This window comes from Heloderma suspectum, chromosome 3 (assembly GCF_057233095.1).
Source record: "Heloderma suspectum isolate Gila_16-S chromosome 3, 16-S_ref, whole genome shotgun sequence".
In the NCBI taxonomy this organism is placed as follows: domain Eukaryota; kingdom Metazoa; phylum Chordata; class Lepidosauria; order Squamata; family Helodermatidae; genus Heloderma; species Heloderma suspectum.
Window position 1 is genome coordinate 220,787,153 of NC_139460.1, and position 24,020 is coordinate 220,811,172.

Below are 24,020 nucleotides of genomic sequence, written 5' to 3' on the forward strand. Positions count from 1 at the left end.
TAATGATGGCCAATGTGTTTAAGATCAGGATGCCAGACTAGGATGGAGCCATACATTACAGAGAACATAAGGCTGCTGCCCTACCCAATAATTTCTAGTTTGGTCTTATTTGTTTATTATTTGTTTATTATTTATTTAAAAGTATATATCACTTTTCTGCCCACCAGGGCTCTCAAAGTGATGTACAATAAAATCACAACATAAAAACAAAAACAGAGCTACAATTTTAAGAAGTCAAAGGCCTGGCAAAACAATACAGTTTTTACTACCTGTCTAAAACTCAATAGGAATGGGTCCATGTTACTCATGCTCTGATGTTATTAAGATATGTGTTTCCCTTTTCTAACAACAGCATCCAAAATATAGAGTTGGGGGCAGGGGGAGAAGAGAGTATACATCTTAATGACATCAGGACATGGGGTCATGTTGATCTAGATATTACAGAGGGGGAGAAACGAACTCATTTACTAGCGACTGGACCCAGCTTTGCACAGGCTGGAAGTTTGATCCAGTGAAGCCTTCAAGCAAACTTATGCAGCTCTCAGATTTGGACACATTGTACCCACCCTGTCTGAGTGAAGCCATGTCTGCTGACACTTCTAGGCACAGCCCCTGCCATGGTGTACCCCTAAAGTAGGGAGGAGGGAAAAGCCATATAGCCCTCAGCCTACCCATCTCCTCTGGCTTCAAGCTGATTGCAAAGCTATGTTCCAGTTAGGTAGGTCTGCCCCTGGTGACTGAAGATGTTACTGCAGCCTTCAACCACAAGGACACATTACAATTAATTACAATAAATTAGGGAGCAATCCTACTGAGATAGGTGGCTGCCTCTGAACTCGGAGGCGACCGCCTATCCAATGCAGGGCAGGAGAAGCACAGAGGGGATCATCCCCTCCGTGCTTCAGCCACCCTGAATTTGCAGCTAGACAGCCGATTTCGGCTGTCTAGCTGCGGGAAGCTGAAGCATTGGAAGTGGCAACTGGACGACATGCTGGATGTGTCATACCAGATTTCCGCCTTCCCCACCCTGGTATGCCCCCAAGGGCCTTTCCGCGCTGCCTATGAGGCAGTGAGGGAGGGGGTGAAGGTCGGTTCTCAGGGAACGAACCTACCCTATGGCTGTCTAGCTGCTGACTAGCGCCATAGGATTGCACCCTTAATGTGTTTTAAAAACAAAATAACCCCGAGGTGCATCTCGCTAGGGTCCCAATGAATGCATGCGAAGTTTCAGGCATCTTAAATTTTACGGTCCTGAATAGGGATAGAAAAGTTTAAAAGCGAGTTGTTGTTTTCATCAGGAGTTTCTTATAACAGGTCGTTTGGGCCTGGCAAGATTTATGTATATGCACAGAAGTTATCACTTGTATATTGTTATGCTGCATTTATCACTGTACTCTTTTTTGAAACTTATGTAGCAATAGAAAATCTTTTTTTGACTTGTCCATTTGCAGTTGATATACAGTTACCTCAAGCTTGCAGCTACCTCTTGTTTAGAACTAAATCCACACACAGTTGATCATTCGGTTCTGCAAATTTGCCACCTTCACCATAAACTTTTTAAAAGCAACAGTTTATTTATATATTATACAATTTGAAGCTCCCTTTTCAAATTACTATTTCCACCCCCCTCGCATAACTGAAGGTCAAAGACCACAAGAAAAGGCTATTATTTTCATGCTAAATGGCTGATTTGGCCATATACTAGAATAAAAATACAACTCATAAAGTGGAAAAAAGACAACTGGTAAATATTAATGAAGGTCAGATCTAAAAGGAAAGTTGTGTTAAGCTGTCAAAACTATCTGTGTGAAATGAGCTGGAAGCTCAAAATATGTCCTTTCATCACTTTAATATTGGCTAGTGTAGATCAAGTGCATGTGAAAATCAATAATAACAAGAACAGAGCACTGTTCTATATGTATAGATGTCATATAATTAACACACACAAAATGCCATATTACTGGTCATTAATTGTGCCTACAGGGCTTGCTAGCATGTAATTTTGCAGGTGCAAAAGTACTAATTAGGCAGACAAATCACAAATAGCATTCACAAGTTGCTTGGTGTGAAATTAATATGTATTTAATACATTTTGAATGAGCAAACACAAGTCTTCCCACATTTCCTAGGCCCTGAGGGTCATTAAAAATGTTTCATCAACATTCTAGCGTCAGTATATCTTAATTGCAAGGGACTATATGAAGCCTAGCTCATCAAAATTCAATCGACAGGTGGCAAATCTACAGAGCAGAAGGAAGGCACATGAGGCCACAAGAGTAATGGAGAAAAACAAGGCACTTACTACATTACTGTCAGTGGAACATGTATTAATTTCAAGAAGAACCAAGCTAGCAGAGGAACTGCCTAAATTCAATATATTTTAAAGCAAACTGAGCTTCATCTCAAGTAAATAATTGACTGAAAATGTTCGTTAGATTAGGTTAGCTTGTTGCCTAGTGTCATAAGCTGGTCACGACTTTTGTAGCCCCAGACCAATCAGCGAAAGTAAGGGAGAGGAAGCTAAGCCAGGTGGAAAGATACCAAAGGGCCTGTCTTCATTAAGTAGCCATGCTTTTCAGCCAGCCTAATGTCTAGCAGCACTACCATGAACTGGTTATATGCATACCAAACCCCACATGCTGAATTCAGGCAAACTCTACTGCTCAAAAAGCTGTGGTTACAATTGGATTTAGTGACAGGTGAGCTCCCATGGGCTTTATTAATAATTGGCTCAATCTTGCTGCAATTTCTTTCTCTGAGAGTCTGTGGAGACCAAGCCCAGGGGAGCTATTATGATCCCTCCACAATCACTGTTCTTTTTTCTCAGACTTACCTTGCAAGGCAGTGAAAGGGAAACTGACAACGAGGAGGACTGCTGATGGGAGGTGCTTCATCCTTAAGTCCCTGAGCTTCCTAGCAGCAATGGATGCTTCTGAACATGCTCAGGAGGCTTCATTGCCACCAGGAGGCCTGGGAAGTGTAGCACCAATTGTGGGAATCAATTATTCCTGGCTCATTGCATTGCATCTCAGCTACCTTGAGATCGTTCCAATGCCAAAATATTTGAGCTTCAGCTTCAGTATCTGTCCTTCCAATGAGCAGTCAGGGTTGATTTCCTTTAGGATGGACTGATTTGACTTCCTTGCAGTCCAAGGGACTTGTAAGAGTCTTCTCCAGCACCACAGTTCGAAGGCATCAATTCTTCGGCACTCAGCCTTCCTTATAGTCCAGCTCTCACAGCCATACGTTGCTACTGGGAAAACCATAGCTTTAATTATATGGACCTTTGTCGGCAAGGTGATGTCTCTGCTTCTTACTATGCTGTCTAGGTTTGCCATAGCTTTCCTCCCAAGGAGCATGCGTCTTTTAATTTCATGGCTACAGTCACCATCTGCAGTGATCTTGGAGCCCAAGAAAATAAAATATGTCATTGCTGCCATTTCTTCCCCTTCTATATGCCAGGAAGTGATGAGGCCAGATGCCATGATCTTCGTTTTTTTAATGTTGAGTTTCAAACTAGCTTTTGCACTCTCTACTTTCACCCTCAACAAGAGGCTCTTTAGATCCTCTTCGTTTTCTGTCTTTAGGGTGGTATCGTCTGCGTATCTGAAGTTGTTGATAATTTTCCCGGCAATCTTAATTCCGACCTGTGATTCATCCAACCCGGCGTTTCTCATGATGTACTCTGCATATAAGTTATATATGCAGCCTTGTCGTACTCCTTTCCCAATTTGGAACCAATCAGTTGTTCCATGTCTGGTTCTTACTGTTGCTTCTTGGCCCTCGTACAAGTTTCTCAGGAGACAGGTAAGGTGGTCTGGTACTCCCATCTCTTTAAGAATTTGCCACACTTTGTTGTGATCCACACAATCAAAGGCTTTAGAGTAGTCAATGAAGCAGAAATAGACGTTTTTCTGGAATTCTCTTGCTTTCGCCATGATCCAGTGAATGTTGGCGATTTGATCTCTAGTTCCTCTGCCTCTTCGGAACCCAGCTTGTACTTCTGGTAGTTCTCGGTTCACATACTGCTGAAGCCTAGCTTGTAGGATTTTGAGCATAACCTTGCTGGCATGTGAAATGAGCGCAATTGTATGGTAGTTCGAACACTCTTTGGCATTGCCCTTCTTTGGAACTGGAATGTAAACTGACCTTTTCCAGTCTTGTGGCTGCTGTTGAGTGTTCCAAATTTGTTGGCATACTGAGTGCAGCACTTTAACAGCATCATCTTTTAGGATTTTAAATAGCTCAGCTGGAATACTGTCATCTCCGCTGGCTTTGTTGTTAGTAATGCTTCCTAAGGCCCACTTGACTTCACTCTTGAGGATGTCCGGCTCACGTTCAGTGACCACACAATCATGGCTATCAGGGACATTCAGATCTTTCCTGTGTAGTTCTTCTGTGTATTCTTTCCACCTCTTCTTAATCTCATCTGCTTCTGTTAGGTCCCTGCCTTCTTTGTCCTTTATCATGCCCGTCTTTGCACAAAACGTTCCCTCGATATCTCTGATTTTCTTGAAAAGATCTCTAGTCTTTCCCATTCTATTTTTTTCCTCAATTTCTTTGCATTGTTCATTTAAGAAGGCCTTCTTGTCTCTCCTTGCTATTCTCTGGAACTCTACATTCAGTTGGATATATCTTCCCCTTTCTCCCTTGCTTTTCACTTCCGTTCTTTCCTCAGCTACTTGTAAAGCCTCCTCAGACAGCCACTTGGCTTTCTTGCAGTTCTTTTTCTTTGGGATGGATTGAGTTGCTGCCTCCTGAACAATGTTACGGACCGCCGTCCATAGTTCCTCAGGCACTCTGTCTATCAGGTCTAATCCCTTAAATCTATTCCTCACTTCCACAGTATATTCATAAGAGATGTGATTTAGGTCATACCTGAATGGTTTAGTGGTTTTCCCTATGTTCTTCAATTTAAGCTGGAATTTTGCAAGAAGCAGCTCATGATCTGAGCCACAGTCAGCTCCAGGCCTTGCTTTTACTGACTATATAGAGCTTCTCCATCTTTGGCTGCAAAGGACATAATCAATCTGATTTCGATATTGACCATCTGGTGATGCCCATGTGTAGAGTCGCCCCTTGTGCTGTTGGAAAAGAGTGTTTGCTATGAGCAGCGTATTCTCTTGGCAAAGCTCTATTAGCTTTTGTCCTGCTTCATTTTGTACACCAAGGCCATGCTTGCCTGTTATCCCGGTGATTTCTTGACTTCCTACTTTAGCATTCCAATCCCCTATGATGAAGAGGACATCTTTTTTTGGTGTTAGTTCTAGAAGGTGTTGTAGGTCTTCATAGAACTGATCAACCTCAGCTTCTTTGGCCTCAGTGGTTGGGGCATAGACTTGAATTACTGTGATGCTGAATGGTTTGCCTTGGATTCGTACTGAAATCATTCTATCGTTTTTGAGATTATACCCCAGTACTGCTTTTCCCACCCTTTTGTTGACTATGAGTGCTACTCCATTTCTTCTAAGGGATTCTTGCCCACAGTAGTAGATATATGGTCACCTGAATTAAATTCGCCCATGCTTGTCCATTTTAGTTCGCTGATTCCCAAGATGTCGATGTTCAATCTTGCCATCTCATGTTTGACCACCTCCAGCTTACCTTGATTCATTGATCTTACATTCCAGGTCCCTAAACAATATTCTTTACAGCATTGGATTTTCTTTTCACCACCAGACACATCCACAGCTGAGTGTCCTTTCGGCTTTGGCCCAGCCGCTTCACTCTTTCTGGCGCTATTTGGAAATACCCTCTGCTCTTCCCCAGTAGTATATTGGACACCTTCCGACCTGAGGGGCTCATCTTCCGGCGTCATATCTTTTAGCCTTGTGTTACATTCCATGGGGTTTTCTTGGCAAGAATACTGGAGTGGGTTGCCATTTCCTTCTCCAGTGGACCACATTTTGTCAGAACTCTCTGCCATGACCTGTCCGTCTTGGGTGGCCCTGTACGGCATAGCTTATGGCTTCACTGAGTTTCGACCGGCTGCCACCACTGCCATTCCAATAAAAGAAAAAAAAAACGCCCCCGTGATAGGCTACGTGACGATTAACGTAGCCTATCATGGCTAGATTTGCAAAGTCAGCTGTGATAGGCTACGTAAATCGTCACATAGCCTATCACGGGTGACTTAAAAAAAAAAAAAAAAAGCGCGTACGGATAATGGCGGCCCCCATAGGGAGCTGCTATTCCCATTCCTTATTTGGTCGCTGTAGTCTACGTAAATCTTTACGTAGACTACGGCGAAAATAAGCGCAACGCACATAGCGTGTTTTTTTTTTAAGTCACCCGTGATAGGCTACGTGATGATTTACGTAGCCTATCACGGCTGACTTTGCAGATCTAGCCGTGATAGGCTACGTTAATCGTCACATAGCCTATCACGGGGGCGTTGTTTTTTTTTTTTTACTGTTTATTTCGCGGCCGGGTGAGGCGAGGTGCCTCCTCCCCGGCCTGAATTTCAGCCAGGCGAGGCGGGAAGCCTCCCCCCCGGCCTGAACTTCGCGGGGAGAGCAGCGAAGAGCCTCCCCCCCACCGCGAAAAGCTTCGAGGACAGGTAAGGGACTTTCGTGCACCCCTATCCAGTGGATCACATTTTGTCAGAACTCTCTGCCATGACCTGTCCGTTTTGGGTGGCCCTGTACGGCATAGCTTATGGCTTCACTGAGTTATGCAAGCCCCTTCGCCTCAACAAGGCAGTGATCCATGAAGGGGAAACAACATATTACCTAACATAAAGTATCATAAAACCATGTTTGCTATGGTCTGCAAGTGCAATAAGGGCGCAGTCCTATGCATATTTAGACTGGCTGGGGGATGCTGGGAGTTCTAGGACTGTCTAAGCATGCATAGGATTGTGCCCTAAGCCTTTAGAAAAATGTCAGGGTTTTTTTGTATCTCCTAGAAATAGGATCCCTACTGAAAAAGAACATGCCACTCTCCCCCTAATTAACCCCCCTCCCCAAGGACAACAAATGTACCATAAATAAACACCATTATGCAAAAGAAGATACTGATATTCTACTTCAGCAGAGGTGTCCTAGTGAATAAAGCAATGTGGGGGGTTGGCATAGTTGAAATACTTTTGCAACAAAAGACTTGCTACTTAGGTCCTCATACTATGCCCCCAGATTAAAATCAAATACCTCTTCAAGGACATCAGCAAGCTTACTGAGTATCTCTTCAGGGAGGCTCTGGAATGTTGGGACGCTGTAATATAAAGTAAGAAAGATTGTATGAGTATTGATGTAATTAGTTTCAGGAAGTCTTTACCACAAGAGCAAATTATACTATTTTTTAATAAATTCATATGGTTTAAAACATGTGGAATAGTTTTATCAAATATAATGTTGAATGTCAATTTTAAGTTTAACTACAAGCATAAAAGTGTTTATTATCAAACATACTGATAATAAAAGAAAACATAGTTTTAGGAGACTAGTGATGTACGAAAGTCACTTACCTGGTCCCACAGTTTGCTTCGCGGTGGGGGGGAGGCGCTTCAGTTCTCCCCCCGAAGTTCAGGCCGGGGGGGGAGGCGCCCCGCCTCGCCGAAATTCAGGCTGGGGGGGAGGCGCCCTGCCTCGCCCGGCCGAAATTCAGGCCGGGGATAAGTGCCCCGTCTCCCCGGCCACGAAATACAAAAGAAAATGTAAAAAAAAACAAAAAACACCCGTGATAGGCTGCGTAACGATTAACGTAGCCTATCACGGCTAGATTTCCAAAGTCAGCCGTGATAGCTACATGACGATTTACGTAGCCTATCACGGCTGACTTTGGAAATCTAGCCGTGATAGGCTACGTTAATCGTTACGTAGCCTATCACGGGTGGTTTTTTTTTTTACATTTTCTTTTGTATTTCGCGGCCGGGGAGACGGGGCGCTTATCCCCGGCCTGAATTTCGGCCGGGCGAGGCGAGGCGCCTCCCCCCCCGGCCTGAACTTCCGGGGGAGAACCGAAGCGCCTCCCCCCCACCGCGAAGCAAGCTGCGGGACCAGGTAAGTGACTTTTGTACATCACTAATCATGGCTGACTCTGGAAATCTAGCCGTGATAGGCTACGTTAATCGTTACGTAGCCTATCATGGGTGTTTTGTTTTTTTTTACTTTATTTTGTAATGGCAGCGCCGCCAAAACGCCGCCGGGACCCACCGCCGAGAGGAACATTTGAGAGAGGTAAGTCCCATCCCGGGGGGGGGGGGGGCGGAGAATTTCACCAACAATTTCAGGGGGCCGAATGCATTGGCATCCGGCCTCCCCGAGATTCATGGAGACATTCACGGCCATCCCTATAGGAGACAGAAGATATATTCTGTGTTAACCGTTCTAATTTTGTGTATATAGACAGACTGGCACGCATACACATACAGCCAAACCCACACCCATGTTCATTTCTCTCCTTCTCCCCTCTAACATGTAAGATCACTCACCCTATGTTGTAACATCTCCCCATTGTGTGTTTGTCTATCCCTGCCAGCCAACTATAGGGAACAGAGGTACAGAGATGCACCATGCCATGCTGTCACAACTCACAGGGTAAATGATCCTACATAATTGGTAAGAGTGGGGGAAGAAGTTGTCACATGGATACCAATTTTGATGGCTCCCCTCTGATGTCCACAACATGTATCTCTATCCTGAATGGAGATTGCAAGCTGTACCAACCATAAAGGACTAATTTATAATCTGTGGTTCATACAAAACGGTTAACATATTCATTTTATTATTGTTGAAGTTCTTCAAAAATACTAAAATTAGTATGTTAACCATTTTCAGTGCCTTCATTTTTTCTCTTCATATCTAAATATTGTAAGGGAAGTGATTGCTATTGAGTTGTCAGGTCTTAAAATATTTACAGCTACTCTAATAAACTCAATTTCCAATTAAAGAATGATAGAAGGGAACTCAAATTCAATCTAGTCCAACTCCCAGCCAATGCAGGCAATCCATTACTACAACACCACTGATAGGTAGATATCTAACCTCTACTTAAAAACTTCTAATGAAGGAGAATCCTCCACTTTCTATGGCAGTCTGTTCTATTGTTGCAGAGTTTGATTCATCCAGAAGTTCCTCCTTTAGCCGAAATTCCCTTCCTTGTAATTTGAACAGGTTGTTCAGGTCCTACCTTCTGGAGTAACCAAAAACAAATTTGCTCTGTCATCTATTTGACAGTCATTCAAATATTTCAATATAGTGCCTATCATATCTCCCCTTAATCGCATCTTCTCCAGGGTATACATATGCAACTCATTCAACCTTTTTTCCAGCCCCCTCATTATATTTGCCATCCTCCTCTAGACACGTTCAAAAGCTTTGAATTTGTCTGAATATAACTTTTAAACCATACCATGTACTTTACTGATTCTGACACAAGCCCCCCCCCCCCTCAAATATTTCAGTTCAGCTACTTTTGGCTATTTCACACACATACCAAGAACAGATATTTATAGAATATATGGGTTAAAATGTTAGTCCTACTTAGACTAGACCCATAGAAATGAATGGAACTTGAGTCAGTCATGACTAGCTTAAATCCATTGATTTCAGTGGGTCTATGTAGGATTAACATTGGATTTGACCCAATAAAATTAATATGTTTTAGCTTTGTTTACTAAATGGAAGTAAAATAAACATGCTAAATCAAGATTTCCATTTATGTGGGGCAGTGTAACATTTTGCAGAAAACTTTTCAGAACATTTTGCAATATATTTTTCCCCCAGAAAATCTGTATCACTGGCAATAGCTGAAGATTTTAAAAGAAATAGTTTAAAACGTAAGCTACAGTTTACATTATGTTCAGTGCAAATAGAGTAGAAAATAAAATGCCTGGCTGGCTGGCTATCTCCGATTATGGAAGAAAGAATCTCCAGCAATGGTGCACAAGCCCACAGCAAAAACAGAATTTAGGTAAGAATTCAAGAACGCCCAGATCTTTTTGTAGACTACATATTCACACCAGTTCCCTCCCTCACTGTCACTCTAAAGAAAGCAAGGAAAATGAACCATCACAGTAAAATTTGCTAAGTAAATTGGTTAATTTTGCCCCCTGTTGTGCTCTGAATTACAGATTAACAGTCATAATTAGCAGAACCTAACTCAGCAGATTAATTGTACTGTGGGTAGAAAATCAAATGATATTTCAGCCATTCATAATGGATAAAGACAGAACTACCACAGAGAATGTCCATAGAGAAAAGACTTATGTGCATATTGTTGCTGAACTCGTTTAAATCAATTCCTCTACATGATGAACTTTATCTTAATGAACTATAAAATTCTGTTGTTGAAAGCCTGGGCTACAGAGCAAATTAAGGTCACACCTAAGTAGGGAAATGGGAGGGGGAAATGTTTAAAGCATTATTTCAGCAACAGAGCAGATAATTAGGCAATTAGAAATGTTTACAAACCACAAGTCCCAAATAAATGATATCCCAGAGTTACAAAATTAATAGCATAGTAAACAGGAAGCTTTTAACAAGGATTACTAACAGTACACATAGGCCAACACTGTTTGTAAATGACTGGAAAGTGGTAACATATTTACATTTTTATGGAAAGATTTCTAATACCACATAGACCAAAAGCTAAATTAAAAAAGAAAAGAATACTCAGTGAAAAAAACGTATTTGCAAGATTGCATAAATTTAGGGACAGCATCCAATGCTGTCATTGTGCCAGCACAAATTACGTTTTCCTAGCAAAGGGACCTCTAGTTCAACACCAACAGTGTTGGCTTCTGTAACAGGATTTCCCCGAGAGCCCATTGCACAAGCTAACACTATTACCACTGCGCTACAGCCTACAGGCCCCTTATGCTAGCCCAGTGTGATTTGCATTAGTGCAATAACATTGTTGGATACTGCCCTCAAATTCCATACTGGAATCATGAATGAAAATGTGCAACATCAGCATGATAACTGAGGTCATGACAGTATTTCATTAAATGACTGGACAGCGTGTCCCATTCATAAAACTATATGGCATGTCTCTGCATATAAGGAGCAATCAGAGAAGATTCACCTTCCCTTCAATGTCAGAGGGAAATTATACATGCACTGCACTGCACTGCACATACAAAAGTTTCTCCTTGGCCGTTAAGACCAAACCACTGGTTTTCAAAGTTTCTACCCTCATGAAACACTTTCCACTTTTGTCTTCTAAAGATCCCACACTGATTTGTCTGCTGTGAAGTGTCTTCTGTGCATTGCAAAGGATTCTGGGTCTGTTTTAAGGCATCCTCTTTGTTTGGCCAATGCGCCTCACATGTACTAAGAATACAAACTAGAACAGACCAAAGCTCCATTGCGGTTGCATGTTGTAATGTAGGGCAATACTGTTCTCTTTCAGGGACATTCTCCACCATTACCCATCTTATCAAGGAAGCCCAGGATTCCTAGTTCTAAAAACACAGGATTATAGTTGCAATTATATGATCTGCTGATAAGTGGACTTATATTTCACATGAACCATTTAGCATGGATTGTGCTGCCCTGCATATCCTTCACATTTTCCTTTTTCCAGCAGCCTTCACAGATGTGTATCAAGAATGAACCAAACACTATTGGAGCAGATTACTATTCCTCTACCCCATATCATTGTGAATTTTGTAGCCACAACATTTTTAAATGTTTCATAATATTACTATCCCAGTAATCCTGCCTTTTTGAAACGTTCAGGGTGACTCAAAACACTGTTTGAAAACTATCACATAACTATCACATAATTTAAAACACACACACACCTAACACCCAAAATTAAATCTATCTATCTACATCACACACCAAAAATCAACAAACAAGGTCACTCCAAAAGCCAGTCACATGATTAGGATATATCTAGAACGGTGTTGCTTGAAGATGTCCATCATGAAATGAACTCTGATACTTCCATAATTTACCAAGTGAAACATCAGCAGCAACTCACGTGTCACTAGATGCATTATGTTTTCCCGCCTCCCAGCTGAGCAGAGCAGAGCAGAGGAAGCTGCTACAGCTGGTCCAGGGACTACAGAAGCAAGCAAGCTCCCAGAGAGCGAACAACCAGAGCGCGCGACCAGGGGGAGCAAACAGGAGCTGGTCAGGGGAGTTGCAGTGGTAGGGGAGACAAAGGAGACACAGGCAAAGAGGTAAGTGGGCTGCAGGAAGCCCAGGGGGCTGTCCTTTATCCTTCTGAGTGGCTATGAGGTCACCAGGTGCTCCTGAGAGCTCCAACTGAATTGGGTGTGTGTGGCCTGAGTATTCCCAGCAGCTGTGGGCAGGAAGCTTCAGTCTGTTTTCCACCTCCCAGCTGAGCTGAGCAGAGCAGAGCAGAGAGGAGCAGAGCAGAGCAGAGGAAGCTGCTCCAGCTGGTCCAGGGACTACAGAAGCAAGCAAGCTCCCAGACAGCGAGCGACCAGAGCAACTGACCAGGGGAGCAAACAGGAGTTGGCCAGGGCAGTTTGGCAGGGGAGGTCAAGGGGGAGGCCCCTAACATTTTTTTAAATTCTTTTTCTTGCAACACACATTTCTACACCAGTGGGACTCTGCTTTTAACCTCTAGTGAGTAGAGGAGCAGGCACAGGCTAGTCTAGAACGATCAGAAATCTAGACACAAAAAGGGAAAAGAGGCTATGGAAGGTCAAGACTCACCAGTGGTGGTGACCTGCAAGGTGTGTGCAATGTTTGTTTTCTTGCCTGAGAACAACACTGGCTACACCTGCAACAAGTGCAAGTTGATCACGCTGCTGGAAGAAAAAGTAAGAGGACTGGGCAGCGACTGTCCACCCTCCGGGGAATAGGAGAACACGAAGAGTTCTTGGACAGAATTAGGGATGGCGGAGAATTTCTCCCCGAAACTTCGGGGGGCTGAGCGCCAACGTGTTCGGCCCCCCGAACAAGTTTCGGGGAGAAATTCTCCGCCCCCCCCACACCCCCCCCCCCGGGACGGGACTTACCTTTGGCGAATGTCCCTCCCGGCGGCGGGTCCGGCCGGCAGTTCGTCGGGTCTTCGTCCGGGGTGGGGGCGGCAGCCGGTGTTTTGACCGGCTGCTGCCGCCGCCATTCCAATAAAAGAAAAGAAAAAAACGCCCCCGTGATAGGCTACGTGACGATTAACGTAGCCTATCACGGCTAGATTTGCAAAGTCAGCTGTGATAGGTTACGTAAATCGTCATGTAGCCTATCACGGGTGACTTAAAAAAAAAAAAAGCGCGTACGCAAATGGCGGCCCCCATAGGGAGCCACCATTCCTGTTCCTTATTTGGTCACTGTAGTCTACGTAAAGATTACGTAGACTACAGCGAAAATAAGGGCAACGCTATTTGCGTTGCCCTTATTTTCGCCGTAGTCTACGTAAAGATTTACGTAGACTACAGCGACCAAATAAGGAACGCGAATGGCGGCTCCCTATGGGGGCCGCCATTTGCGTACGCGCTTTTTTTTTTTTAAAGTCACCCGTGATAGGCTACGTGACGATTTACGTAGCCTATCACGGCTGACTTTGCAGAACTAGCCGTGATAGGCTACGTTAATCGTCACGTAGCCTATCACAGGGACATTTTTTTTAAAACTTTTAATTTTGCGGCTGGGCGAGGCGAGGCGCCTCCCCCCGGCCTGAACTTCGCGGGGGGAGCCGCGAAGCGCCTCCCCCCCACCGTAAAAAGCTGCGAGACCAGGTAAGTGACTTTCGTGCACCCCTAGACAGAATGGTGGAACTACAGCAGCAAAGTGAAGACCAGAAGCTTAAAGAGCAACAGCAAGCTGAGGCAGAAGTGGGAAATGCTGAGGTGAGGAAAAATGATTATTCCTCATTTTGTCCATTCCCTGAGCATGTGCAGAGTGTGCTTTTTATTCAAACAAAGAGAAGCTTGCTAATCTTTCCCTTCATGCTGCATTTGTACAAGTGTGACTGCTTCAGAAATAACTTTCCATTATACTGTCTCTTTTGCCTTTCATAATAGAAGTATGGTGTAGTGGTTAGAGTCCAGCCCAAAGTCACCCAGTGAGATAATTAACAGGACGTTTGCTAATGAGCTGGATGTGGAAATACAAAGCTGAGCTGGGGGCAACTGGGGTGCTGACATGTGTAGGAGAAAGTCGCATTGAACTCAATAAGACTTACTTCTGAGTAAACATGCACAGAGTTGGTTCTCCTCTCCATTTTAGCCTCACAGTCACAACGTCAACAACAATGCTGGAGGTGGAAATTGTCAGGGTGGGCACTGAGCCCATAGAATCCCAGAGTAGTTCTGATTCTGAGGAAGAGTAGTCGCTCCTGGGAGAGGAGCGCGCTCCTCTTTCCCAGGACCAACAGCTGATGGAGATTCCTCCCACCAGCATTCCTAGTTTAGTTAGCAGTCCAGGGAGTGACCAAGCACAGATAGCAGACTTGGTGGATGCGCGACGCAGATGCAGAGAGCGGCGCCAAATGGAGGGCGTGGAAAGGAGGTGTAGTGCCAGGTTGGCGCGCAAACAATGGCTGCGCCCAGAGGATCCAAGGGAAAAGGGGAGGGACTCTCCCTAGTCCTTAAGTTCAGGGGTCTGCCAGTAATTCCCTTTCAAACGGGGACCAACTGTTCCAACTTAGAGCATAGGTACTGTGCTGCTCAGATCTAGTTGCAATCGGTATAGTTGTTAAGTTGTAAAAGAAGAATAAAGCTTTGAAAAGAATTTTGTCTGTGTCTGGACTTGGCTACTGGATTAGACTGAGAGAGGCCTCCAAGGAGCCCTTGACAGCTTGGTCCCCATTTGAAAGGTAATTACTGGCAGACCCCTGAACTTAAGGACTAGGGAGAGTCCCTCCCCTTTTCCCTTGGATCCTCTGGGCGCAGCCATTGTTTGCGCGCCAACCTGGCATTACGCCTCCTTTCCACGCCCTCCATCTGGCACTGCTCTCTGCGTCTGCGTCGCACATCCACCAAGTCTGCTATCTGTGCTTGGTCACTCCCTGGACTGCTAACTAAACTAGGAATGCTGGTGGGAGGAATCTCCGTCAGCTGTTGGCCCTGGGAAAGAGGAGTGCACTCCTCTCCCAGGAGCGACTGCTCTTCCTCAGAATCAGAACTACTCTGGGATTCTATGGGCTCAGTGTCCACCCTGACAGAAATATAAAGCTCAGCAGGGAGAATAATACCTCCTGCAGGGCTCCAGGACCAGCATGGTCATTTTAAAAGGTTTTTTCTTTCTTTAAAACAGCGTTGCTTTAAACAAAGAGTGCATCGCTCAGGCACACCTAGGACAGCCTTGTTTTGGGAAGCCCCTAGGAGGAGGAAGTGTTTTGGCTGAAAGTAAATGGAGATGGAGGATTTCAATTTTAAAAGAACACCCACAAACAAGGCAGTGAGCACAATTCATTTCTTTTTAAACGTACATATTTATTATCGGAATATACTACACTGCGTTTTTATTTACGAAAATTCCACAACTCTTTGAGGACAATGAAAAAAAAGCTGCATGACTGCTGGCTCCGCAGGACCATGGCACGGACTGAAGGGAATTCGATCCCAGTTCAGTCCGTGGCGGAATTCTCTGACATCCTACATGCACTGCAATGGAGAGAACAGCTCTAATAGTGCCCAATAATAGTCTTCAGACACATGTAGGAAGAAAGCCACACTATGAAGCACATGGTCTTCGATGTCTATATACTAATGCCCAGAGTATGGGAAACAAACAGAACGAACTTGAACTCTTAATACAGGAGGGAAATTATGACTCGACAGGTGTAATGGAGACTTGGTGGGATGACTCTCATGACTGGAATACAGCAATTGAAGGATATAACTAGGGATGTACGAAAGTCACTTACTTTTTCGAAGGGTGACATTCGCAGTGGGGAGGAGGCGCTCCGTCGCTCCCCCCGAAATTCTCTCTGGCCAGCTCTCCTCCGCGGAGATTCCGCAGAGCCACTGGCTGGGGCCACCCGCAGCAGGACATCCGGCTGCTGGGCAGCTTGCAGGGACGTAAATGGCAGCTGCCGTAGCCGCCACCATTTGCATCCCTGTATTTTGCCGTGATAGGCTAAGTAAATATTTACATAGGCTAAAACAGCGGGGGGGAAAGGAACGCAAATGGAGCCCACTACACTATTTGCGTTCCCCTTTTTTTCACTGTAATAGCTTACGTAAATTTTTACGTAGGCTAAAACAGCAAAAAAAAGGGAACGCAAATGGTGGCCGCCGTAGTAGGGGTGAACGAAAGTCACTTACCTTTTCTCGCAGCTTTTTCGCGGTGGGGGGGAGCGCTTCGCTGCTCCCCCCGCGAAGTTCAGGCCGGGGGGGGGAGGCTTCCCGCCTCGCCCGGCCGAAATTCAGGCCGGGGGGGGAGGCTTCCCGCCTCGCCCGGCCGAAATTCAGGCCGGGGAGGAGGCTTCCCGCCTCGCCCGGCCGCGAACACGAAAGTAAAAAAAAAAAAAAAAAAAGTCCCCTGATAGGCTACGTGACGATTCACGTAGCCTATCACGGCTAGATCTGGAAAGTCAGCCGTGATAGGCTACGTGAATCGTCACATAGCCTATCACGGGTGACTTTAAAAAAAAAAAGCGCGTATGCGAATGGCGGCCCCCATAGGGAGCCGCCATTCGCGTTCCTTATTTAGTTGCTGTAGTCTACATCAATGTTCACGTAGACTACGGTGAAAATAAGGGCAACGCAAATAGCGTTGCCCTTATTTTCGCTGTAGTCTATGTAAACATTGACGTAGACTACAGCGACCAAATAAGGAACGCGAATGGCGGCTCCCTATGGGGGCCGCCATTCGCGTACGCGCTTTTTTTTTTTTTAAAGTCACCCGTGATAGGCTACGTGACGATTCACGTAGCCTATCACGGCTGACTTTGCAAATCTTGCCGTGATAGGCTACGTGAATCGTCACGTAGCCTATCAGGGGACGTTTTTTTTTTTTCTTTCATTGCAATGGCGGGGGCGGCAGCCGGTCGAAAGACCGGCTGCCGCTCCCGCCCCGCTCGAACACCAGACGAACCGCCAGCCGGACCCGCCGCCGGGAGGGACATTCAGGGAAGGTAAGTCCCGTCCCGGGGGGGGGCGGGGGGCGGAGGATTTCTCCCCGAAACTTGTTCGGGGGGCCGAACACGTTGGCGCTCGGCCCCCCGAAGTTTCGGGGAGAAATTCTCCGCCATCCCTACGCCGTAGCCACCGCCATTTGCGTACACGGTTGTTGTTTTTTTGGCCTGCAGGCTGCCCAGCGGCCGGATGTTTGGCTGTTGGTGGTCCCGGCTGGCAGCTCCGCAGAATCTCCACAGAGCGGAGCCGGCCGGGTTAGGATTTCAGGGGGAGGTGTGGAGCACCTCCCCCCCCCACTGTGAATCACCCCGTTGAAAAGGTAAGTGACTTTCATACATCCCTATTGGTTGGGAGACAAATTCTGCAAAGCAGGGCCCCTCCAGAAAATTCCTGGCTTGTGTTGCGATTGTGTTCTCCTCGACCTCTCAGCGTCTTTCGATACCGTTGACCACGGTATCCTCCTGGACCGCCTGGAGGGGTTGGGCATTGGGGACACCGTATTGCGGTGGTTCCGGTCCTTCCTCTCCAGCAGGTACCAGAGGGTAGCACTGGGAGAGGAGGTTTCGGACCCGTGGCCACTCACTTGTAGGGTGCCACAGGGTTTCATCCTCTCCCCGATGCTATTTAACATCTATGTGAAGCCACTGGGGGCTATCATCAGGAGGTTTGGGGTGCAGTGTCATCAATATGCGGATGACACGCAGCTCTACCTCTCGTTTAAATCTTCACCAAGGTTGGCCGTAGAATCCCTGTCCAAATGTCTGGAGACGGTGAGTGGCTGGATGGGGAGGAATAGGCTGAAGCTGAACCCTGACAAGACCAAGGTACTTTTGGTGGGAGACAACAGGAGGCTTGGGGATGTTGACCTGGTGTTGAATGGGGTATGGCTACCCTTGAAAGACCAGGTCTGCAGCCTGGGGGTCATTTTGGACTCCCAGCTGTCCATGGAGGCTCAGGTGTCAGCTGTGAGCCGGACAGCGCTGTATCAACTCCATCTGATACGGCGGCTGCGCCCCTTCCTTCCCTACCATCTGCTCCCATCGGTAGTACATGCCCTGATCTCCTCTCGTTTAGACTACTGTAATGCGCTCTACGTGGGGTTACCCTTGAAGACGGTTCAGAAACTGCAGCTGGTGCAGAACACGGCGGCTCGCCTGATTAAAGGCAGCCGCCGGCGAGATCACATCACTCCAGTGCTGAAGGAGTTGCACTGGTTACCAGTTGTTTTCCGGGCCAAATTCAAGGTGTTGGTTTTGACCTTTAAAACCCTATATGGTTCCGGCCCAGCCTATCTTAAGGAGCTCCTCCAGCAGCACCAGACAGGCCGCTTAACAAGATCAGCCTCGGATGGCCTTCTCTCTGTCCCATCAGCCAGGACAGCTAGACTGGTGGGGATGAGGGAGAGGGCCTTTTCTGTGGTGGCCCCCACTCTGTGGAACTCCCTCCCTAGGGAACTCCATCATGCCCCCTCTTTAATGAGCTTCCGTCATGCATTAAAAACGTTGTTGTTCAGGCAGGCATTTGGGGTGGGTTAGGGTATTTTAGAAAATGTTTTATTGTAGAATTTTATTGTTTTAAACTGTTTTTATTGTATGTTGTACATCGCCCAGAGTGGCTGGGTGACCAGCCAGATGGGCGATTAATAAACTTAATAATAAATAAATAATAAATAAATAATAACTTCCTCTTACAGAAAGTAGAGGAAGGAACTAGAGGACTGGCTATCCTTGACTTGATCCTAACCAACAGAGATGACATAGTGGATAAAGTAGCAGTTACAGGAACTCTGGGGGAAAGCAACCATGTTATACTTGAGTTCTTGGTTCTAAGGGAAGCAAAAGCCGAGTGTAGTCAAATGTGTACCCTGGATTTTAGGAAAGCTGATTTTAATAAACTCAGAACAATGATTAGTAAGGTCCCATGGCAAGCGACTCTAACGAGAAAAGGAGTCCAAGATGGGTGGGAGCTTTTAAAAAAGGAAATTCTCGAGGCACAATTACAAACAATTCCAACAAGAAGAAAAGGTGGAAGACAACAGAAGAAGCCAATGTGGCATCACAAAAAGCTTAGAGATTACCTGAAAACAAAAAAAAGGACACATATACGAAGTGGAAAGAAGGCCAAGCAACAAAGGAAGAGTACAGGCAGGTAGCACAGAATTGCAGGGATGGCGTCAGGAAGGCTAAAGCTATGCCATTTGCGACCCTGCTCTTTGTTGTGATAGGCTACGTAAATACTTACGTAGCCTATCACGTCTAAAGTAGGGAGGCAAATGGCAGCCGCAGACTGGACCGGCCGACGCCAGGTAAGGTCCGTCCTGGGAACATTTCACAGGGTGGCGGGGGGGGGGTGTTTTGTTCCGCCACAGACTCCGGGGGGGGGCGGATTCTAAAGAATCTAGCCTCATTGGAGTCTGTGGCGGAATTCTCTAACATCCCTAACTAGTTCCCCTCTACTCAGCACTGGTTAGGCCTCATCTGGAGTACTGTGTCCAGTTCTGAGCACCACACTTTAAGAAGGATGCAGACAAGCTGGAGAGGGTTCAGAGGAGGGCAACAAAGATGATCAAGGGACTGGAAATAAAGCCCTATGAAGAGAGACTGAAAGAACTGGGCATGTTTAGCCTTGAGAAGAGAAGACTGAGGGGAGGTATGATAGCGCTCTTCAAATACTTGAAAGGTTGTCACAGAGAGGAAAGCCAAGATCTCTTCCCCATCATCCCAGAGTGCAGGACACGGAATAATGGGCTCAAGTTACAGGAAGCCAGATTCTGGCTGAACATCAGGAAAAACTTCCTGACTGTTAGAGCAATACGACAATGGAACCAATTACCTAGGGAGGTAGTGGGCTCTCCCACACTGGAGGCATTCAAGACGAGGCTGGACAGCCATCTATCAGGGATGCTCTGACTTGGATTCCTGCATTGAGCAGGGGGTTGGACTCGACAGTCTTGTAGGCCCCTTCCAACCCTACTATTCTATGATTCTATGTACTGGACCCTACCATTTCATGTTGGCCCTAGCACAAGGAATTTGAACAAGTTACTAAGTACAGTGGTGCTGCTAACTACAGACCAAAAATTGTGAACATAGCAGTGAGATCATCAGGCAGGGAATGAATTTGCAAAAGAGACAAGGAAAATTCAATCCAAAATACACAAATATGGGATACCTCTGGAAAGGGGGAGGGACCAAAATCAAAAACTGTAAGTTTGGTGGGGAGATGGCAGAGGACTTACAAAATTTTGCGAATTTTCTCATTTGCAAAAGAGAAAATTGGGAAAGCTTCCATTTAGGGAATTGATCAAGAGAGTAGAGAAATGTGTAAAAGTAGAGAAGGCGGGGGGGGGGATAAAGCTTTTGTGGGACAAATTTGCCTTTAACTCTTGACAAGTTTTTCTATACATGTACAGAGTGTCTTTCCAAAGGGTCCCCCCCCCACACACTATTAAGTCCAGGGTATAAAATTACCTAGCTGCAAGATTAAATATGCAAGGAGAAGACAACATCGACTTGAATCCCTCCTCAATAAATACCCAGGAGAATAGTCACATTGCCCGGTGGTCAATTTAGGATGCAATTCTATAGGGATAGGCTCTGAACTCGGAGGCAACCACCTATCTAATGCAGGAAGGGAGAAGAGCGGAGGGGATCGTTCCCTCTGCGCTTCAGCTGCCCTGAATTTGCAGCTAGACAGCTGATTTTGGCTGTTTAGCCATGGGAATGGGGAGCGGGGGAAGCAAGTGCCGGACGACACATAGGATGTGCCATACTGGCATTTCTGCCTTTCCTGCCCCGGAATGCCCCATTTTCACTGCTCTGCACTCCTCTTCTGAGCCTGTGAAGCAGCACAGGAAGGAAGGAAGGTCAGTTCTCCAGGAACTGACCTGAAAGTGTGGTTTCTGAGGTCGGTTCCCGGAAACCGATGTATCCTATGCCCATCTAGCCACTAACTAGCAAACATAGGATTGCTCCCTCTGGTATGTTCAGATTTATTGAACACAAGATTACTTCAAGACTCCAGTATATAAACATATGGTTATTTTGAAGACCACTAGGAAGTGGTCTTCAAAACAATATGCCACATAGGTTGCCTTTCTACAAGGATGCATAGGAAATGAAGAGAGAGTAACCTGAAATGAAGAGAAATTCCCCTTTTTTACAGCAAGTAAAATAGAAATGATGTGAGATAAGTGCCATACTTACAATATGATAGCTTAGATTGTGAAGCCTGAAGAGGTGGTTCTACACATTTCTACATGGCAACACTAGTATCTAAGAATGATGTTGGCACTAACAAGATGTTACACTTTGTCTTCAGGGATTTCTGCATGGATAGCCTCTTCATTGTTCAAAGGAGTGTTAGGAAATTGAATTTTAACAGCAGAAGCCAATAAACCATGGCCTTTACCAGTCTGCCAGCCATACGAATATTTGTCAAAAGGGACGGGAAAAATGCCAAATGGACAGAGTTTTGCTGCTATCACAAGAGACATGATCAATAATGGTATAAGTAATGGCTTAGGCAGCCTTGACTTGAATAATTTTAGCTTTGTGGGTTCACTCCTGTTAAGAGTGTCAAAGGAAGCAGCTGCCTTTATAATAGCTCTGTGGAAATAAGCAGTACAAAAGTTACTTGCGTACTAAAATCTTGTTACTTACTTTTAGGTAGGCCATCGAAAACAGAACATGAAGATGTTGTAAAATGGGTACAGGTTTATTAAAATCTTATTGTGATGGCACTCTATGGAACTTTGATAACAATTATTATCGGAGGCACAGTTGTGCCTCCAATAGATAAGGTGATCAGTCAAAAAAAGGATTCCACCATATTAAATGAAAATCAGGGGGATAGGTTATTCTAACCTTAATAAAATCAAAAGGATCTCACCAATCTTCCTGAAAATGGCATGTGCCAGACAGAAATGTCTATATATAACCTAAAAATTTCAGGAAGATTGGTTAAAGACTGAGGGAGAAAGGGGAGTTAACAGAAAAAAATCAAATAAATACAGTTTTAGCATTGAAAACAGGTGTTGGCAACCATTTATGTCCATCATTTGCCAAAAAGCTGGAAGCTATATATGAAAACCATATATGTTTTCCTATTCCCTTTCTATTGTAGTTGGTGGAATGGGATGTCTTTTTTAAAAATTCAGTTTACTTATTTTTAAAATAATGAATCCCTATGAGATTTTATAAGCCAGCACTCAGAATGTTGAGGGGGGAGTGGGGGAATAACTGCCATGTACAGAAAAAGCAGGCAGCAGCAGCTATCTGAGTTTCTGGGTCGTGTGTGTGTATGTGTGTATGCAGACAAGAACTTCTCTCAGTGTGGCTAGACCCCACTGCTTCTGTTTATTGGTCTGCACTCCCAGTCATTCCCCTTCTTCCTCTTGTCCCCCATTTCGCCTTAATCATTTGTGTTACTAAGGTCCCTTTCTGGATGCAAGTGCTAGGAACAGAGGCCTGAGAAGGAAGCTCTGGCATGGGATGGGAGTGAAACTTTGCTTCATAAGCAGACCTGCCTTTCTTTGAGGGCAGAAAGTTTTGTTGCCTGGATTTGAGAAGCAGGCAGTCGTGCTGACAAAGCTGTGGTCAAGCCATGGAACAATGGAGTGGTATTAGAAAAAGTTACGTTTGTTCCTTCCTGAAGCTAGCAGCTCCACAAGTCTGGAGTGATCCCATTAGGGATGTTAGAGAATTCCGCCACAGATCCCAGGGGGGCTGAATTCCAGTGAATTTGGCCCCCCCAGAATCCGTGGCGGAACGGAGCCCGCCGCCTCTCCACCCCGCGAAAGCCCCACAAAACGGAGCCTACCTGGCTGCGGCTGCAGCTCCGGCTCCAGTGCTGGCGGCGGCGGTGGCTCCAGCTGCTGCGGACGCAAATGGCATCCTGAGTAGGGGACGCCATTTGCATCCCTATGGTAGCCCGTGATAGGCTATGTAAATATTTATGTAGCCTATCATGGATAAAACGGGAATGCAAATGGCATAGGCGATGCCATTTGCGTCCCTATGGTAGCCCGTGATAAGCTACGTAAATATTTATGTAGCCTATCATGGATAAAACGGGAATGCAAATGGCATAGGGGATGCCATTTGCGTCCCTATGGTAGCCCGTGATAAGCTACGTAAATATTTATGTAGCCTATCATGGATAAAACGGGAATGCAAATGGCATAGGGGGCGCCATTTGCGTCCCTGCTTTAGCTGTGATAGGCTACGTAAATATTTACGTAGCTTATCACAGGCTACCATAGGGACGCAAATGGCATCCCCTACTCAGGATGCCATTTGTGTCCGCACCAGCCCGGCAGCGGCTGGAGGCCCCGCTGTAGGTTGGCCGGGCCAGGAGCTCTGCGGCCTGGCCGCGGAGCAGAGCCGGCCGGGCAGGATTCTGGGGGGGGGGAGGAATGGATCGCCTCCCCCCCCATCGAGGATTCCGGGGGGAGGAATGGATCGCCTCCTCCCACCTGCGGAACCCGGCGGAACCAGGTAAGTGGGGTTTCGTACACCCCTAGTTCCCATGTACCCTGATAAGGTATCAGGAGTAACATCAGCTGCCTAAAACAATGAGAAACCGTCCCTGCAGGTGTCTGCCCCCCCTCATATGTCATTCCGAAACAAACTCTTCAGTTAACAACTACAGAAAAGAGCCAAACAAAAAGCAGAAAATCGAGGGCTGTGAGGGGATTAAAGAAAGCACCAGCACCCTGTGAAAAAGAGAAGAACCACGTTTGTTCCAACCTTGCTTGGTTTTTACCTTTTGCTTAACTCTGAACTTTATTAGGAGATTTTGATTTGTTTTGAGAGCTTTTTTGGTTCTTGCCTCACTTTTGGGAGAAGAAGAGTCCTCTTTTCTCTTTTGGAATATGTTTTCTCTTGGCTTTGAGACTATTTTGGACTATCTTTCCCCAAGCCAGTTTCTCTAAGCCAGGCACCTGGCACCTGAGCAGCTCGGTGTTATTTTATTTCATTCACTCACTGGTGCAGTATGGGCTTCACAACAGTTTTCA

At 45.7% G+C, this 24,020-nt stretch overlaps 1 protein-coding gene across 1 annotated transcript in view; it reads right to left on the bottom strand.

Moving 5' to 3' along the window:
- The window catches only part of PRKG1 (protein kinase cGMP-dependent 1), a 988,282-nt gene that overhangs the window by 323,010 nt on the left and 641,252 nt on the right, over positions 1–24,020 (bottom strand). The window contains exon 5 of the mRNA XM_084845722.1: positions 7,149–7,212. Within this exon, the coding sequence (XP_084701848.1) occupies positions 7,149–7,212 (64 nt within the window). The remainder of the gene's footprint in view (positions 1–7,148; positions 7,213–24,020) is intronic.